At 37.5% G+C, this 21,325-nt stretch overlaps 1 protein-coding gene across 1 annotated transcript in view; it reads right to left on the bottom strand.

Moving 5' to 3' along the window:
* LOC146595241 (glypican-5-like) overlaps positions 1-21,325 on the bottom strand; it is a 366,200-nt gene that overhangs the window by 222,235 nt on the left and 122,640 nt on the right. Inside the window, exons 5-7 of the mRNA XM_085306113.1 lie at positions 18,677-18,807; positions 13,794-13,853; positions 11,956-12,081 (exon numbers count right to left, since the gene is read on the bottom strand). Coding sequence (XP_085162239.1) covers positions 11,956-12,081; positions 13,794-13,853; positions 18,677-18,807 — 317 coding nt within the window. The remainder of the gene's footprint in view (positions 1-11,955; positions 12,082-13,793; positions 13,854-18,676; positions 18,808-21,325) is intronic.

Below are 21,325 nucleotides of genomic sequence, written 5' to 3'. Positions count from 1 at the left end.
GAAAGTCATTATATTGGACTCCACACAAGAAAATAAATTTTAGCTTGGATGTTTTCCACATACTTTAACTATGCCTGGATTGTTTCTGTTAGAAGTGTTTCAGTGACCGTAACACTACTGTATTATTATTGTACTATTTTAATTGGGAAGTTTCATTTTTCTAAGGGTTGTTCTTTCTTTCTTCTCAACAAAATAAGAAAAAGATCATACCAAAGAAAATATCTGACCATCATTTATTTTCATTACTCTTCAATAAAGAAAATTCCAAAGCTGCCAAAACAAAAGATACTACGATGGTATTAAATTAGCCTCAGCTGCATGCTACATCTGCAAAATACTGGCCCACTAGAGCAATTTGAAGGACTGGATGACAAGATTCGTTCTTCCACATATTCTGTCAAAGTTCTGCTCCGCAGAATACTTAAATCAAAAGATGTAAATCCTTGAACACAGCAGGCCAAACCTCAAGTTTCCTCCAAGAAAATTTCAACTCAGTATTAACTTATATGTATTCAAGTCTCTCAACTTGGATAGAAAATGCTTAACACCAAGATGTTAAAGAGGCCTTCACAAGTCAAACCACTATTTGTATTTTGGGAAATGGTATTAACTTACTTGAGCCATCAACATAAATTATGTGGATGCACCATAGTAACAATATTAACTAAGAAGGACTGGGCCTGTCATTAACACTGCAAGTAAGATGAGAGTGTGATTATGCAGAAGAGTGACTTTTTTCAACAAGTAAGTCATACTCAATTAACCGTGCTCCACAGCAGTGGGCATAGGCTCAACATGAGTCAATACAGTGTGAGTTAATACAGAAGCTTGCATTTACCGCAGGAGAATGGTTTCATGAGATTGTACCGCATGCAGATACACATGCCAAAAATGGAACTTTAGAACAAAAGGCAAAAAGATAAAGCTTTAAAGAAAGTGCATTAGACTCTGCAGCACCAAAATAAAGGCAGCAGCTTCCCAGACCTTTCCTGAGGCTGAGTTTTAAGTAATTTAGCAAAGCCACCAGCAGAGTTCCTCAAGTAATCCCAAACCAAGATTGGGAATCAAATGGTCTGCTGTCTACAAAGAGGTCATACATACGTACAACAACAATAGTGAGGCATTGCGCTGCCCCTCCAGCAGATATTGGCGATTAAAGGTAGTTAAAGCCCCCCATGACCAAGGCCTGCAAAAATGAGGCTACTTCCAGCTATATGTAGAAGCCTCATCTACTTCTTCCTGAACAGCTGGTTACAGCAAACACCCACATCATCAGTATCCATATTACTCTGCTCCTTAATTCTTACCCATTAGCTCTCAGTCTGCTCATTGTCTACTCCTATACTGTTCTCAAGGCAAAGAGGCTCTAAATGCATATACATCCCTGAACTACGCGATTTCCATTACAGATCTTGACGCAAAAACTATAGTAACACAACTGTAGTAAATGTTAAGGTTGCTGAAGAAAAAAATGCTTTACATAAATAAAAGATGACACCAAAATATGATTTCTAGGCATATTTTTCTCTAGTAAGACTAGATCAAATAAGGTCAGAGGTCAGGATTAGCTTTTCAGGAGACTTCAGTCTCCACTGACCCTTGCAGTGATAATCGTTGGCAGGACAGGCTTGCTTTTTTTTTTTTTCCCCCCTAAGAGCTCAGTACACAGTACTTGCAACTGTTGCAAAAATCTGCCTAAAAATCTGAACTTCACTGTAGTTTTTTCTTCACTGAAGAATTTGTATGATGAGCTTAAAAGAAATCAGTATAGATCTTGAGCATATCTCTCTGCAGTAATACTCATCAAAATCTTCAACATCATTTTATATTAATTCATCTTCCAATATGTTCTGTTCCTCATCCTTTTCCTGCCTTTTAAATATACATACCAGCTTAAAATACAGAGATCAGTATAGATTGCATCCAGTCAAATGACCTGTCACAACTACTCATGACACAGTTATCCTATACAAACATAACTGACTTATGTAATGGGAAAACTTCTTTATATAATTTTTCAATGTATAACATTGAAAAGCATCAATGTATATCACTGTATACTCTTCAATACACTTTTATCTTGTGAAGACATGCCTTGACCTTTATTAACATTTGTGGTGGTGAGGGAAGGGATAAGTCCACATTCCTAATAGAAAGCCTTAAGAGAAAGCATGATTTCTGGTCAAAAACACGTAAAATTTCTTATGTTTTTGACCAAATCAATAAATCTTTCCCCAGCATCGGAAGCTTGGTTCCCATTTGCAAACCCAACCATTAATTCTCAGAAGCCATACAATCTAGGAGTAAATAATTCCTTCCCAATTTAGTCAGAATTCTATTACTTAACATAAAATCCTTAAATAAATGCACTGAAGCATCACAGTAAGAAGCTTTAATATAGTGGTACAGATCTATATGGGCGTGTGTGCAATAGTTGCTTTCCTCTGATGGCTGGCTGGCTCCCAGTGAAGGAAGGAAGGAATACTTGCCACTAAAATTAAATATGTATGCTTGTAAAAGCCTCTTTTATAGTGAAAGGAGAAAGGTTAAATATATACATAGCGTATAAAACAGTATCTGTTTGCAGCATATGGCTTCAGTCCAGCCTGCACTCATACCCACACCGTACGCATACTCACACAGCAATATCTAGACTCACAAAGCTAAGAGCATTGGTCTCAACAGAACAGTGAAAGGTTCTGTAGGGGCACTCCCATTTCTCAAAGTCTGCTCTGGAACCCAGGAGGCATCAGGCCTCATTATACAGTGAAACAACTGTGGAACATACTCCTCCTGATCTTCATAGCTCTACTCCAATAAAGGAGGTACCCTACTCGCAAACAGCAATGGGATGCTTATATCAGGTAGCTCTTGACTACTTACTTTCCACCTGTGCATGCTGGTTCTTCAACACAGCATTGCAGGTGGTCCCAAAAGCATAACAAGCAGTCGTCATCTTGGCCATATCGAAAATAGAGACTAAAAGCCTGTGTCTGACAGCTTAGTCCCGTGCAATATTTGAAATGTCCCTTGACCTAAGAAGAAAATGCATCTTCTCAATTTGTGGAGAAAAATAAGAACCGTGGCAAACCGTGGGAACTATTAGGGAATCTTCTCTGCAGCTGGAGATTTCTGATATGTAACAGCATTGGGGACAACCTCCCCTTCCTCTTGTCCACCTATTTAAATAACATTTATAGTGTTGAAATTCATTAGGTAAAATTTTAAAAGTAGGAAACACTTTTCTTTAAAAATTCCATCTTTTTTTCCTTACTCTAAGTTTTAGTTAGCATGAGACACAGATTAAGGAGTTTTCTGCTAACTTTAAAGACAATATAACATGTTTGTTCACTGTTAGAAAACTGGTCCCCTCTGCTTTTTCATGTGATTAAAGTTGCAACAGTTTATGTTTATAGATTCATCAGTAGAAGCAGAAGAGTGATCTAGTCACAGGTTCCTACAAGGACTAAACTCAAATCACCACAAAAGAAATTCCATTCTGCATATACATATTCCCACAAGATTCTGGGAGATGTTTGAATGATATCCTGTTTGGCATTAAGTATGTAATTCCTCCAGTTAATACCAGTTTATTTTATGTTGGCCTCCATAATCTTGCAGAAGAAAAGTAATCAGGCATTACATGGCAGATTGAACACAGCTTGTTAGTTGAAGTTCTGCGCTTCTTTTTCATTAGAAATCACTTGATATGGAATGGATAGATACATACGTATATACATGTATATAGAAAACATCCGATGTTAACCAACTATTTTTCTATTTGCTTGTATTGATGAAATGCAGTGGAACAGCTTCATATTCACAATATGTTAAAAATGTATTCGGACTATATTTTCTGTTCACAGCTAAGTATTACCCAAAGACTTTTTAGGAAATTCTGTCAAAAATTGAACCAAAATTGAATTTATTCCTATTGGAAAAGAAAAGGACTAGTATTATCTCTTTTTTTCAGACATTTATTTCCTCGTATTCCTACAGCTTTGAAACTACTAATTTCTTAAATAGACTTGGCTTGCTGAATGTCTTTTAAAAAACAGCAATCTTTTGTGGTAGCACTGTTTATATCATAGGTATTTCAGCTAAGTACTGCAGGTTATTAACCGCGAGTAAGGAATAGTTCTAACTTCATACTGTGCATAATACTCCAGGTTTAAAATATTATTGTTCATTTCTAGCATTAGTGAAGTCTCTAACCTTGTAAAAATGGAATACAATGCAGGTTGCTGCCTCTCCCAGTGCATGTAACAACTGTTAAGAGAACTGGCTAAGTAATGGCATTTTCTTTGTTAGTTTGTTGTCAGCATGAGTTTCAAGCAACCAGAAGCTCTGTGGTACATAGTGGGAGGCTGACGGACAACTGACAAAACTTGGAACAAGAGAGGTTCCAACCGGATATAAGGAAAAACTTTTTCACCATGAGGGCAGTCAGGCAGTGGAGCAGGCTGCTCAGAAGTTGTGCAGTCTCTATCCTTGAAGGTTTTCAAGACCAGCCTAGATGAAGCCCTGGGCAACCTGGTCTGATCTTATAGCTGACCTGCTTTGAGCAGGGGGGTTAAGTCAGAGACCTCCTGAGATCCCTTCCTAGCTGAATGATTCTATGATCCTAATGATATATATTTTTAGCTCATGAGACTGTACCCTAATTTGCAAAATGCTCCTAAATAAAGCAGGGGACAATGTAATCAGCACATGGCTTTTCCGTTTTTCTTCATAACTGGTCCTAAAGCATTAATTCTAGAAGCTCTGTTCTCAGCAAACAAGCATAAATTCAGACTAATTCTACTAAAGTCAATAAGCCTTCTCTGCGCAGTGTTGCTGCTGACAGAAAACTGGCTTTTGCTGCCTGATAGTGGGAGCTCTAGTGCAGGGTTCCTCAGCAGGGATTACTTCATTCACTTCAAACCTCTGCAGATGATTTCTTTTCAGCATCTCTGAACTAAATACTACTTCTACCACCTTACCTCTTTTTATACACATCCAACCTGTAAATGTCCCCTGTGTACATAATGTGATGGTCTTCCCCATTCTTCCTCTCTCTCCTTCATATTCTGTGGCCTAGCAATGTATAGCCTACAGAGTCAGATGGGGCAGCTTCAACTGAACCGCTAGAATCTCAAGCAAACACATTTCTTGCTCCAAAGAGCAAATAAAACATGAATGTTTGTATCATAAAAGGTAAACAGTTTATACATGAGATCCTCCTGTATTTACTCCTAGGAGGAGGATGCAGGACTTATTTTCATATTTGAACAAAGAGTAAAACAGGGCCCACTGTTGTCCTTTGCTGCTTATTAAATGATTTGCCTCCGTGAGCAGGGAAAAGACCAAATTCAGTTAGCAGAACACTGTATCCCCCCAAACATGTGAAGTGGCCCAGAAGATGAGAATATTTTAATTAGCCCAACTCCAGATCAAGGCATACAGTTTTTGCTCCTTTACACAGAACAAGCTTTACTGATATCAATTTATCACTGTCTATCCTAAAATAATGTACAAGCCTGTGACTAACAGAATCTTAAAAACACACAAATTACACACTTGAATAATCTCAGCATAGTCACTATTCACCTTATAGAAGAGGCATTAAAAGAATTTGGGGCAGATTCAAACCTGTCTCCAGGTACACCCAAATTTGGTCTGAATAAGGGGAACATTGAGCAACCTTCATCTTTGGTTTCCTTAACCAACACCTTAACTGTTCAAAGCACTCAGCATAACCCGCCTGGGGCCAGGCAGTGTATAGTTCTGTATTTTTTGTATTTCATGTCTATTCTATATTTCTATGTCTGTATTTCATTAATATAACTATCACTCAAATCACACCTGATGAATGTGTGTGTGACAAGATACAGCTAGAAACTATTGCCATCTCTCCACCATATGGCTTATTGGGGTGGTACAGGAGGCCATTAGGGACTTTACTAACATTTACTTGCTTGAACTGTAACACACTCTTTCCTCACATGTTCCCATGAAAGAATACATAATATGCCTTGGAGCATGTCAGAGTTCTTCATTATTCTGAAGGTAAGCTTAAGCACGTTTTTGTCTTAAATACTCACTTGCAATAGTGTACTTGATTTATTCTACAATACTCTAAAAAAAAAAAACACAAGTTCTGGAAAATACCCTAACATATGCAAAATAGTGTACAAAGAAACAGCATTTTGCAGCTTCTCATAATGAATAAACCACCAGAAATTGTTTGCACTGATGGCACAAGAATAACAGAAATGAAATAGTTTTTAATTATGGTAAGGGTAAATGATTATCTCTGTTTTCCATATGCAGATGACTGCTTGCTAGAGCCTAAGGAGATGAGAAAAGGGACAAGAAAAATGCTAAACTCAAAAACTGAAAGTCTCTAAAGGCAATTTTCTGAGAAAAGGAAGTCATTGTGATTTGACACTTTCTTTCTCAGCCAGATTGCACAACCCCTCAGAGCATAACAATCCATGACACGATCTGCTCAAGCCTGTGGACAGGTGTCTCCTAATCCCTCCACTTAATGCAAAATTCCAGGAAAAGCAACTAAGGGACAGAAGGAGAGAAAGAGGGAAAAGATGATGTGGGGTTCAACTGTGTGTTAGAAAACCTGCCACTCTTTCCAGTAATCTGGTTTAAAAGCCATTTTTAGCTGTTATTTTTTAACCTCAAGATGTTGCATCTGAAATTCCTGAGGAAGTGACTCCAACTGGAAAAGCCCCTAGGTCTAGAAATCAGGGATATCACATGTTAAAGCTGCATACTTCAGTGACAGAAACCTGTTTTTACTGCCTAACTCATCCCAACACTACAATGCCAAGGCAGATTTGGAGCAACAAGAATGCGGATTTTAGCCTAGCTCAAACCTTTTAATGCAATACCAATGGCAAGGTCAGGCATGTGCACAGAAATCCGTTCCAGGTAAAGTCCACCTGGCTGCCCTGAGGAGAAGCATCCAACATAACAGTCCAATTTGTACCCTGTAATGCAAAGCTGAATCTGACCTGAAGAATCAACCTAGCAGTACCGATAGACAAATCAGCAAAACTATTTCAGACCAAGCTAAACAGTAGTAAGAAGCAGCTACATTTCATCTGCAAAGTCAGGGAATTTCCTTTTGAAATTAAGAGGCAACAAACATGAAATTCCCTAGAGACATTTTCATAAACACTTTTCCCCCTTCAGAAGAGCAAATCAGCTTTATTTGGATTTAACATTTTATAAATAGATTCCAACTTAGAGATGGTTAGAATTCAACAGCTGTCTGTTGGGCTTGACAGATACAAGAAACAATAAATAGAAAAAAACAACAAATACTATAATGGTTTAAAGCATTCTTACAACTGTTTTTTCTAATACTAGACCCAATACCCAGTCACTGATTGTATACACATAAGCAAATCTTCAATTAGGAGTAAATATAGCAATAAAAAGTAAAGGTAACAACTGCAGTTCATGGTCAATTTGATTAGGCAATCAGTAGTCTGTCAGAAAATATTTTACTTGCTACAGATGGGCAAAGACGACCCATAAGAACAAGGAAAAGAAATTTTCTACTTTTCCTCTCTTTTCCACTATTTTCTATATTTTACAGTATTTTGCATATGGTTATAATTTCTATCTCCTAAGGCTGTGGACTTTCAGCAACAGGGAGAGAACTTGCTTTTTTTCTTTAATTTTGAAAAATGGCATTATCCAGAACTGGGACAATGGGCTGCAGAGCAGGTAAGAATACTATGGAAGAAACAGCACGCTTCAAAACTCACCAGTACACAATTTATTTGCACTTTTAACTGTATTTCCATACTTCCTTTTCTTGTCTGAAAGCAAAGAATAGTAGTATGGAATATTGCTTTTTTTCAAAAGTATTCTGAAAAATCAACTCATACAGCCTTGCTTATTAAATGCTGTACACAATAACTAAGACAACATAGTTTTGTGATAGCAGTAAGGAGCTGCCAACAGAAACATGGCTCACGATGTTCAAAATAGAGTCGTTCCAAACAAGTAGATGCAAAAACCTGAAAGAATAAGCTTTTCAAATTTACTTGTCCTCTAATTTAGTATCTAAACAAACATCACCACTATTTTGCTCTTTCTGTGATGGGTGAAAAACATCATAAATAGCCTTAAATTTGGGTGTTAACAGTGAAAATTTAACAGAGATCTCTTCCTGAAATGCTGTTAGTGCAATGGATATTTTTTTTTCTGAAGCAAAGCATTGATTTTATATTTAAGATACAAATTTCCCAACTCTGTCCTTACAAGAACACATCCTTTCATTTCAAAGGAGGAAAGTGTGTCCCAAGATATTTAGCACTGAAATAATAGTTTCAAAATATTTTTTGAAAATCTAGTCAGAGTATGATGAAACACTGAATAGCCATTTGGTTTAAGGCAGCACTTTATTTACTTTGGAAATATTTTGGTAATTGTGGCACACCAGATAAAATCCTAGCAACATTCGTTTCTCCTTGACACAATCTACTATTTCTCTGTGACTTCAGTCAGTCATTTCACTAAACCCAGTACATATCACTAGGCTACAACAACCATTACAACTGCTCTCCATTTCTCTGGATACTCACTCCACCAAAGCCCATTAGAGCCCTAATAAACTAGTAGTTGACTTAAGACTTAAAAATATGATGAGAAACAGAATCATCTTAGATTTGTCAAGACATTTTAAAAATATCAGTATTCAGCACGTGCCACTTAGTAAATCCTCCTCCTTTCATGCAGTTGTGTTAGAAGAATTCTACCACCACCGACTTAGACCAGCTCCTGTTGACTGACCTCCTTTTCCTCTACATTGGGGAAGTGGGGGAGAGGGAGAAACAGGTGACTTAAAGAGCAGCTAGTAATCCTGGCACTCACTTTAAAAAATAAAAAGATTAATATTCCTTTCTCACACCTCTTCAATCTCTAGATACTTCCATTCTGTTCCACAGTTTTGTGTCAAGTAGCAATAACTTCTAAAAGAAATTACAATCTTATTGTGCTATCATAATTTGCAAAGGTCTCACTGACCTAGAACTGTCATCACCTTTTGCTTAGAAAGGGCCTTAAAAAGATGTTAGTCATGATTTGGATTTGCACCTTCTAAGGAAGGATTACTTTGCTAAACTTCTGAAAGTTGCCCTTTTTGCTGAGCTGACTTATCTGAAGATTGACACAATTCTAATAAACTATTTTGTAAATAGAAAATATAGTTTCAAAAGCAGCCATGAGCTTGGATTCAGGTTCCCACAAGCAGCCACATCACTACCTTTTCTGATCTGCCCAGGGCACATAGATCATTTAGAGTCAGGCTAGCTCAGTTCTGGGGACAGTTGGACGAATGTACACTGCCAGGACCAGACACCAATTGTTCGCACTGCTAATACATTGCTTTAAACATGATAAAACCCAATCTAGAGAATAAAAAAATTTGTAAGATCGTGTGACAGAACTCAAGTGCCCTCCCTATTAACTGAATGTACATAATCCTCATTTCTGAGTAGTAACTTCATATTGTTTCAAACTGCATGTATTTGTCAAATTGTTTTAAAGGTTGAATTTATTCTTCCTAAAGAGCTTGAATGTCAATTAGCGTGTGCCGTAAGTACTGCTCAGCTTTCAGGTAACTATAAAATGTAAGAAGGGGCAAGGAAACAGGAACTGTGACTTGCCAGTTTCACAGCTTGAGTAACCTGAAGCTCAGGTTCACAAGCGATCCACCAGATTAATTGTGGAGATCTATTTCCTGATACAGAATTAACAACAACACTATTTTGGGTTGAGTCCTATTTACTACTGATGAAATTTAATCCTCTGGTCTACTGGAGAAAGAGCAAAGAGAATCATATCTTCAGCCATCAACGGGGCAATAGAGTTATTTCACATATGTGAAGAAGAACTGATGACAACTGCAGCTGATAAATAGATGATGAGGAGTAAACTTTGTCAGCAAGCAAGCATCACATTTGTGTTGCTGCGTAGCACTGCTGGAAGTACAACCTATCTATCTGGAGAGTCTCCTCCTAAGATGATCAACACCACGAGCAGAACTGAAATACATACATATTCTTTTCTGATTCAGTATGTTAATTTAAACTTAACCTTTGTTTTTCTTTTCTTTTTCTTCCTATTTTTCCTATGGAAAATGTTAACTACAAGTAGGAACAGCTATTTCAGCATTTGGTGAGGGACTTTTTACTTCAAAATATCAGGGGTCTTTTAGTTCCTTCCATACTTTTCCCCTTTTCCATTCACCTCCCCATGCTTTTCATATCTAAAACTTCTGCACATCTCCCAAACTCCAGCAAAGTTACAGACTGGCAAAGGAAAAGCTGCTTGCCCTTCATATTTTTCTCAAATACATCCATCAACAATTTCAATGTTTTATTTTTTTTTAAACTAAGTAAGATTAAAATCAAAAATGAATTTTCATTTAATTTTGTTCAGAGAGCTGCTATAGAAAGATATTTTTCCTTGAACAAAATATTCTATGTAACTCATCTGGCAAGAAAGCTGTTTGTTCTAGAAGTCAACTGTTTATCCAGCAACAGAGGTTATTAGCAAAAAGGATTCTGAAGTAGAAATACTGATGAGAAATATTTATATATTCGCCCCATTTCCTCTCTGCTACTTTCACAGTGCAAGTTTAATACATTTATAATTAGAAAATTACACTACTGCCCAAAGCATCAAATATATGCTTCTACAATAAACTGTAATGCTCGTATCCACCAAAAAACTAAAATTTCAAGTTATCTTTGAATGTGCTGGATGTACTAATCTCTGAACACCTCAGACATAATTAAGCTGAAGTTATTTACATATGAGAACTCTACGTAGAGTTGTCCTTTTAACGGGACAGCCTATAATTGTTGCATTTCTCTTCATTCCAAATTAGAATTACTTCACAACTTCCTACAAAGCATTTTTCAAAAACTGTTTCAAAGCTATTGCCTTGAAGAAAATGGAACACTAGAACTTTATTCTTTACAAATACTACAGACCATAAAATACACTTCAAAATGAAGTATCATGAAAGCCAACAAGTCCCAAGAAATGTCTTTATTTCAACAAAAAGACGTTTTTTGAAAGCATTCACTGGCAAGCTTCCAACCAGCTCTCACTATAAAAACTGACATATACTTTGACAGTGATAGTAGCAGACAGTTATATTCCAAATACCTCAGGGCAACGTTGCGTCATGTTACAGAGAGTAAGAGAAATGACAGCAAAAAAGAGTAGCTCAGGGAAGATGCAAGTGTATTTTACAATTTGGACTCTACATGGTGACAGGAAAGACTGTGATAAAATACACAGAAAAGAACGTAGGTAACAAACTAAAAAGAGCATTTCACCCTACAGAGCTCCTAGCTGCTATATGCACACTGAACGGTGTATTTATTGTCATTTGTACAAACTCCTTTAAAATATGCTTATATAAGGGATGTTGGGCAATTCTGAAAACTGTCATTATTCACGGTACTATATCATAAATATCAAAAAGAAATGGCATGGACACTCTTTAAAAATGTAACAGTCCAGTCATTGTACTCTAACACCTTTTCCAGAAGAGTTGCATATTTTCTAGTAACAGCCAAACAGTATGCCCAGCTCTGCACTCACAAACCTATGAACTCCGGCCTGGAAGGGAAGTCCAAGCAGTCAGGGAGGTACTCCTTCCTAGCTGAGTCACTGAGAGTACCCAAAGAAAGGGACTCTTCAAAACAGCCTTTCAAGAAAATGTTCAACTATATTTAATACAGATACGTAAACCTCAACATTAAAAGAACCTTAACGTGTTAGCAAAACTCTCTCTTGTTCAATTACATACAGTTCCCCATGAATGTGAAACTCGATGATGACAATAACATCTCTGAATACTTCTGAACATCAGGAAGACATGAAATCTCATTTTTCACCTCCAGGGAAAACTTCGGCTCATAACTTTACCTTTCCACAACATCCTCTCCATTCCAGCAAGTTGAACTGTCTCTCATCACCAGGTCTCCATCACACAGCCTTTCTGCTATAGAGGCATAAAAGGTTCGGGATCGCTTCATGTAGTTGATGAACTCTCTGCAATGCATGAATAACACACACTTAACAACAGGATGCTACACTTATGGTTTAAGTCCCCCGGTCAACCCTCCAAAGTCAAGAATCCTTACAGAAATTAAAAGTCAACCAAGTTAGTCTCAATATATATACATATTTTTTTGCTCCTAAGTATCATCCAGTCTTATTCCAGTATTAATACACATAATCATATTCAAAGGTTTGTTTTAACAAATCACATTAACACACCTCAAATTTGAAAAGAAGTCTACACTTGTCTCTATAAAATAATGAGAAAACACCATCATTAAAAAGTGTGATTTTTTTTTTCCTGATACCAGAAGGGAATGTTTCTCCCTTTTGTGAACCTATGTCAGATGAACTCAGAATACTGTCAAACACTCTTCTGGGTGAAAAGGGCTTCCTGAAGTCAGCATCCAATCACAAAACCTGCAGTCTTCCATTAAGTACCCCAAGCAAGCAACAGCAGCACAGAAAGCCATCTCCTTAGGATGTGCTGGGGCTACTTCCTCCCCATCATCACCATCCCTGTCACACTGATATCACAAAGAAATTTCCCTCTTATCAAGTCTGGCACCTCACCTCTAAGAACATGTTGTGCCTGTTGCTTTGGAGAATAACCAAAACTCCTGGCCAGTACAACCAACCTGTTTTTCATGTTGCATGTATAGAAAAATGCCTTCTTGTAGACAGCCCACTGCCTCTCAATAATCTGATTACACCTATAATACATCTGGTCGAGGTAGCCAGAAAAATAAACAGGAACAGTGTTAACTCAGAACAGAATCAGGAGTACTGTGCAATGAAAAATTACCCTATTTCCACAACTCTGGAAGCTCCTATTTGGCACAAGATTTTTAAAATATTAAGAACAAGAGCAAAGTAGAAAAACTGAACTGGGGCTATCAAGGAGTTGCTTGCCTGAGAAAGTCCCTCAACAGCCTGCTTCGAGGCCAAAGGACTCATTCTGGTTTCTAATACTTCTGTCTGGCCAACTGTAAGAGGACACTGCACTAAAGCCATGCTTGGGGATGTGACTGGACAGAGCTTGGCACAGGAACAGTCAGGATTTATTATTCTTTTGAGAACAACAGGTGCTTTAAAACAACATTGAAGTCCACTGTTAGGTATCTACTCCTATGAGGTTTAGGCAGTGGTCATCTTTCACTACAGCTGTCTTCATACTTTCATGGAAGTGTTAAACTGGCCCATTTTTCTCATGTGTGATAAAATACTGCATTAGATAAGGTAGTCATCATGTAGTTCTAAGGAATTAGCATCCCCTAACACTGCAGGAAAGCTCTCCTTTCAAGAGAGGAGTAGGATTCCCAGGCTTACAAGGAAGAAGTGAAAACTGCTACCCCTAGACTACTCAATAACGAATATAACCTCTAAGTATTCAGGTAGTAAAGCTCGGCCCAGACACATGGCTACCTACCTGATGGAATAGCCTGAGAGTACAATTAGCATCTTCGTAAATGCAGAATTCTGCGTCCAACTCAATCTTACACAGTGAAAATATTTACTTTTCACCAGAGCAAATTAAACATGCAATGCAGAAAATGTAGTTTCCCCTGTACATTTTGTCTCACATCATAAAAGCAGTAATCAAAAGTATGTCAGCTCCTAGACTAGAGCTGAAATAGCAGCTTACAGCGGACACGAGCTAAGCATAGAGACAACAAAATATGTCACCTTGTTTTCACTCTTACCGAGAGATTTTTTTCAAACTTCTCGATTTGTCATTCTTTGAAGCTTTCAGAGGCAGAGAACTGGAATAGCCCGGGGAGAACAAGCATCAGTCAGGAGAGGATGGGGAGTAGGGGAGAGGCAGGAATTCAGGTAAATGAGGGAAAGAAATGAGAAACAAAAGAGAAAAGTAAAAATTATTTGAAAGAAAGGTCATCAAGCACATGCATAGGACAATATAAGAAAACAAAAAAGAAGAAAAATTGTCATGAGATTTTTCCAAAGCATAGATGCAATCAAAAATGTCAACGCAACACAAGAACGCAGAAAACAAAACCCACAGAGATTTTTGTTCTCCCCAATCGTTTTCAAATAAGAGCACAATTACAAATGTAGCACACAGTCAAAAGCTAGAAATAAATTCAGTGGTCTTAAAGTTTACCATAACCGATACCAAATGGGAAAACTGTAAATATATGCAGCTATACAATAAAACAATGGCAAGCAGTTTAGAATGAACACCATGGGAAGGCAGAAACAAGTGAGCAGCATTCATTTTTTGATGTAATGAGCAATTTATTGTCTCTTAATAAATAATGTCAATATTTTTTGATATTTTTTGCTGTTTACTTCTGGTCAGAAGGCACCATTGAAAGACAGACTCTTACAAAGCAGGATGGATAGTATTTAAGGTTATATTTGAGAAAAATTGTATAGATAATTTCTAATTTGAGCCCTCTGCAATAGTAACTATTTACTGTAAATCCATTTTGTGGCACCAGGATCCCAATTTAGTTTTAAATATTGTATTCAACATTATCATCTTGATGCAATGTTACACTTACATGATTTGATACCACATACTGTTCTTTCTTACACTGGTATTCGTGTACGAAGTAATGACAATCCCTGGAGTAATGCAGACCAGCAAACAGATTCAAAGATACTTGCCAGCTCAGTAAATCTTACTGAAAAAGCGTAAGTTTCATCTTGAGCAGCTCTGCAGATGCCCAACGGATGATGGTTTCACCATAATACTTCCTGGGAACTAAAGGCAAGGAATGGCCCCAGGAGAGGGTGGGCTTGCAGGAACGATCAGGTGAGTGTCAGTGAAGAAGTGATTCCAATATAGCTCATCAAAAAAAAAAAAAAAAAAAAAAAGAAAGGAGAACTGGTAACAAGGCAAATCTGGATGAGCTGAAACCTCTGCCTTGGCCAGCTGGACAGAAATGTTTGATTCTTTTCTTTTCCACAGTAAGTTAATTTGCATCTGGCATTAATAATCTATTCTGTACTAGCACTTTAATAAAACCATGTGAGATCTGATACAATAGATATTTAATATGAAATGAAATAGAGATGGCCTTGACTTCAAACATTTCTGAAGAACCTCAAAATTGTTTATTTTAAGTATACAAGACCTGTAAGGCCATAGAATAAAAAAGAAATTCCAACAAAATACCATTTCAAAGTCTGCCTCCTCCAATTAGGGGCCAAATATCATGTTTTATTTCTTTGTTAGACATAATCTATTACTCTATACAGATTTGTATCCAGCCTACATTTAGTGGTTTGAAATATCACATGCAGCAGACATGCTAAAGGCAAGTATTCAACTTCACCAGAAGTATTGATCTTGACCAGAAGAGTACTTTGTGCTGAACTCAGCAATAACATTCCAATTTACTGATTGAAATTCTGTACATGCCAAGTACATTCCTCGTACCATCATATGTCTTCAATTTTCTTGTCATCTCTACTATGTGTTATAGTAACCTGCACATTAAAAAAATGACTACAACAGCAATCCTGCCAATTTCAGTTAATCCCTGAATCCTATTGTGTAACACACACACACAAAAAAAACAACAAAAAAAAAACCCTTATACTATACTGCTTGGCATACTCAGACAAAAAGGTTTACTAAGAGATCATGCAGTGTTTATTTAAGTTTCAGCTTCTTACATCTCTGTCCTGAACACTTAGTGATGCATAGCAAAAAATATATGGGAGTGGAATGTGGAGGAAAATAAAGACAGATTAGAAATCTCATAGAACCAGTGATAGTAAGAGGCACAGAAAACGATTTAACTATCCCAAAAGAGGATCCAGTTGCTACATAATTTTAGGAACCACACAGGATCAAACTGTGCAGAACAGCAGAGTCTAAGAGAGCCTTGAAAGGGAATGCTGACTGAGCTCCTATTTTCAGCCAGCCCCCTAAAGACGCAGGCTCAAAAGTCAAAGCAGTCAGGCTAAGAGAATCATCTCAGCAGCCCACAGAAACAGTCTTCTCAGCAACCAGGTCCTCAGCAATTTTACATCCTGCTTTTCAAATGCATGTACAACCTGAGCTCCATCAAACAGCTGAAACCAGTTGTATTCAGACTCTTTGCAAAAAAGGCTGATGAACAAGTTAGGTCTTGATTTTGTAACTGGTCTTGCAAAAAGTTAGAACATTTGCAACATACATATGCGCATACAGTTAAACTGTATCACACAATATGTTTAAGGGCATCTTGCGGAGGTTTTTTTTCCCCTAAAAATGCACTAAATCAGACTAGTTCCTCTCTTTGAGCTTAGAAATATTCTGCCAAACTTATAGGAATGAGCCACAGCTTCTTCGTTTACTTGGGGAGTGCTGGCTCATTCCTTTCCTTTCCTTCTTTTTCTTTTCATATTCCAAAATGCAGGAGTCAAGTTTCATGTCTCACTTGAGGTAAGGGAAGGTTAGAGAGATGTCTGCTACACAGAGCAACAGACTGGGACTCAATCTGGCCAGCAAAAAACTCCCTGTGTGACCTAGTACCTAAACTGACAGACAGCTGAGGTTATTGCCCTTCATTTTTTAAACTGCCAGAAGGAATGGCACCAAAAAAGATTCCTGTAATTACTCCCATAACCTAGATTCCCTGTAGCAGTTATCTGTCACTCTAAGAGCATTTTACACAACCTGCTGCAGCAATCATTTCATCCATCCATTATAACATTTTATTACCTAAAATTACTTTTTATTGATATCATATCTGATTAAATGATAGATGATGAAAAACAGTAGTCAATCACTGTATATTTCACTCTATTGTTACACAATTGTTTCCAAAAAGCAGAGTACAAGCTTCATACCATGTGTTTCATAGCAAGTTGTGGAAAATTTAAAAATATTCCCTACTCACTAATTATGGCTCCATCATTAATTTCTGGTGCACGGTCTCCCCACAATACCTATCAACACTGCATTGCAGTAAGGCTTGATACTAATTACATAAGGATGGACTTAGTTTAGATGATGTTTTGGATAATTTAATTTTCAGCGTGCACAACAATTTTGGGCAACACTAATTTATAGTAAGCTAGTTTTATTATACTTTCTTTTGCATCCAGAGGTCTTACATTTTAAAAGGTTAATATTCAAATAATTTTAGATGATTGTGGAGGGAGCAGATCTTCAGGTGAAAAGGAATTGCTGTAGTGCCAAAAACACCTATTTCTATTTGGTTAATAGATTACTAACTAACAAGCTGCAAATCTGCCTTTTTCACTGTCAAGCAGTAAGTTCCAGGGAAGCCAATGAGTGATAAGAGAAGACAGGCCTAGAGCTCTAAGGTTTTCAAAAACAGATTTTGTTAATTGTGTTATACCTATTTTTCAGACTAATACTGCTGAATTTATAAAACTGATTTCCTTAATGTCCTTTTCTATGCTATTCCATTTGCATGGTGAAAATAGATTAGTTACAAGCTTTAGCACAAACTACTGTGTTTTGGTTATAAATTACCATGAACTGGGGTAAAAATATTACTAACTCAAAAAACTTACCATGTTGCTATTGTTTTTTTTATTGTTTTAAAACACTCTTGCATTTAGATAAGGTTAGATGAAAATTAAAATAGAAGTGAACAAAAATCTCATATTCTCAACTCAAGACACCAGAACCCCAGCTTTGTAAATGTAAATATCACTGTCTATTTACACATCCTTCCAAAAGAGATGCACATGGACTCCATGGACACATAAGCCCAACACAATATACTCACTTTGCTGAAGTTGCTCCAGATTTATATTGGGGTTACTGAGAACAGCATGTTAGCCCTAAGTACATCATTGTAATTTTATGGTCAGTTAGCTCTGAAATTTCCTCATGTGTCATAAGCAGCATTTTAAAGACATCCTTCCCTCCACTTAAAGTTTACAGAAAACCAATCCAGGAGCTATGCAGGAGAAGTGAAAGAAACTCCAGGAACAAGGATACCCAGGCCAGGCAGGGCCACAGGCAGTAATTCAGCTGTCTAATCTCCAAACTAGCATACAGCTGAGAAACAGAAGCCAAGATGGATACAACAAGCCTCAACAAAAACGGTTGTGCTGTTCTTCCCTCAAAAAATCAAGCAGATTTCAGGAGATCTAATTATCTAGAGCAGTTAAAAATAAGAGATCTAATCCTTCCTCCCCATCCCTGAAGTACAAAGGACCAACTTTATGTCATGGGAATGAAACTTTACTTGACCCCCTTTTTCCCTTCCTGCCCTGGAGCAACCCAAGTCCTTAAAGATCTGAATAACTGTATTTTAAGTAACACAGTAATTTAGAGTCAACAGCTGAAGTAACTCAGACCTTATTTGGCAAAGGTTTCAACTGTTTTCACTGAAAGCTTCTGGAAATAAACTGTGAGTTGATGCTAAGCAAAGACATCAAGTCTGGCCTGTAAAAAAATAATTTTTTGGGAAGGCCTGTAGTGTAACACCACATATGCATCTGTATAACCACCAGTGATGGCAATAGCTGGAGAACGCACAGACTAGATGCCAGAACTGCGGCTCTGACTTAAACACTACTCTGTGACAAACCATTAACACAAGCAATGGGCCAGAGAGTTTCTTTCAAAGTAACTGTTGCTTATGATTACCTTCTCTTACTGTTCAGACTAGTGTGTGCCATCATGAGCGCCTGTGTTTCAGTCACTGCCTTCACTGGTGCTATGTTGTCTGACGACAGGTTCCCTTCTTCTTGTTTGGGCTGTCCACACACTTTATCAACCTGTAGGAACAGAAGGGAAAGAAAAAACACGTTTGAATGGAAAAAATGACTGATAATTGCACAAAGGTCAGGTTGTTCCTTGTGATTTGCATTGAATGCAAGAGATTATGTCTAACAGAGAGAAAGGAAGGAGTCTTGTTTCCAGAAATAAGAAACTAGTTCCTTGCATAAAAATGACCAAATTAACAGGCACCGCATAGGGAAACACTAGTATAGAGTCAACAGCCATGAATTTGACACTGCGTACCTGGACTATAGAACACCTGAAAATGGGTTGTAATGGCAACACTTCAACATAGATTTGAAAATGAACAATGAAAACGCAGTATTTATTTAGAACTGTATCTGGAGTTTATAAAGCATGCAGGGCTTGGTAGAATGCATAGCTAATATATGGTGAATAATCTTTAACTTTCTTTGAACAGGTTTGTAATCAGAAGACAACCAGGATGAGATTAAGTAATACTTCCTTAAAACAAAAAAAAAACGAGCAAAAGAAATCACTTTTCTTGGAGCTACATTAACAAAGAGGATTTCTAGCCTTGGGAATCACCAATGCCTCAGATCATAGGTTCAAGACACTAATCTCTCTTAGCCATTTGCCCTTACTGTCCTTCTTGAAGTCTTCTAGTAAGGGATTTTATACAAAAGCAGGATAAAGTGAAATCTGTGTTTATCTTTGTGCACTGTGGATTTGACAATATTCCTACATCCTGCTATATTTCTATAGTGTAACAGCTTTAAGTGGCAATAATAAGACAAAACTTTTCCATTTTTAATACATAAATCATCTTTAAAATTTTCCCTACCCTAAGTCCTCAAACAAACTTGAAAAGATGACAACAAAGGAAATCCCACTGCAGACGTTATGCTACCAGAGACTTTAATCACACAGAATCCATCATTCAGCACAACATTTAATTTGCTATTACTTTCAGTTTTCCTTTATGACCGGAGTGGCAGGATTCTTGCCGATCTGCGTATTTTACTGCATCTTTAAACACTTGCAGAGTAATGGCTACCTAACTGCTGAATGTTGCAGAGCACAGATGACTTTGAATAATTTCCCTTCTGCCCCTTCCCACCACTAAGTTGTATATGCCTGCGCCAGTACAAGTATAGGACAATTTCCTCAAATCTCTGCTCATTTCCTCCAGGAGGACTATTGCTACGTAAATCTAGGAGATATTTTCCTCTGAAAAAAACCAGACCAATTAAAAATGAAAAGCTGGAAGCTGTAGAGGCATGACATTTAACATCAATCTTACATGTACAAGCTCAGCCTGTTTCAGTATAATACGCCGTAAAGAACATAAAGCTGTAAGAATTGAATGAGAATGTACTGGATTAATGCCGACATCCCACCAGCAGTCAGAGGGGGAGCCAGCCACCTCACTCAGAAGCACACACTGTGGATATTGTTTTGGTCTCACCAGAGACCAGCATAGCATTATTTTAAAACACAACTTTGTGAACTGAAATATTCTATTTCAGTCCCTTCTAAATTTCTGAAAGATAGAGAAAACACTCTCTACAAATGAAAATATAGAACAAAAAATGCCATTTGAACCCTCTGGAGCTACACAGAGGTATCACACAGCTGGGCCACAATCCTGCACACACAGCTCTATTTTGTGCCTTCGGTTTCCTAGGTTCCCTTCAACATACACACCAAATTCCCAGCACAGGTTTCTGCAAAATCCATCTTAGGTTGTATCATGTCTGTAAAAACGATGTCTTCAAATAACATACTTATCGCATCAAGTCACTCTGCATTTAAGACAGTTTTAAAGAACACTGAAACTGTTTGGAAAAACAGTATGTTTCTTATATGCGTTAGTGATGAAGAACTTGATTTTTTTGGCTTTCCTATGAGAGGTTTCAAAGAAATTTAGCGCTTGCTTTTGTTGTGAACCAATAGTTCAAGCACTCAAATGAAAATATTCATTTTGTTTTAATCTGCACTTTTGACAACACGGGAATAAAATGACTCTTTGAACTGCAAAACTTTCAGTCTTCCCTATGTCAAAACTTAACTTTGGGTTTTTGGTTAAAATGATACTAAGTTTCCTTCAAACCAAACCCAAGCACAATGTTATACTATAAAGTATTTCTCAGTAGAAAAACTTAACCAGTTCTACTCTGTAAAATGGAGAATATGCAGTTCAATGAAGGAGTGCATCACATTCACACTTTTGCCTTGTGGGCCTTTTAGTGCCTTTCCTCCTATTGCGATCACGAGAAACAGTAGGAATATCACATAATTTAAACTATAGCACAAACCTTTTAACTTCAAGCTGAGCTTCGAATGTCTCAGCTTCGATTCAGAGTGCGTTGTACTAGGAGGAAATGTAAGCAGCGGTGCAGAGGAACAAAGCGCGTTCTCGAATTCTTTGCCTGTGCAGCACAGGTCAGCGGCAGAGCCACAGAGCCATGACTCCCTCCGTGAGGAGAGACTGCCCTAACACCTGCACGCGCGGGGCGGCGCCGCGCCCTAACGGTCTGCACGAGCGAGTGA

The sequence above is a fragment of the Rhea americana genome, unplaced genomic scaffold, assembly GCF_003343005.1.
Source record: "Rhea americana isolate MKP2758 unplaced genomic scaffold, rheAme1 scaffold_231, whole genome shotgun sequence".
NCBI lineage: Eukaryota > Metazoa > Chordata > Aves > Rheiformes > Rheidae > Rhea > Rhea americana.
The sequence above is the reverse complement of the archived record's forward strand: the minus strand, read 5'-3'. Positions and strand labels throughout refer to the sequence as shown.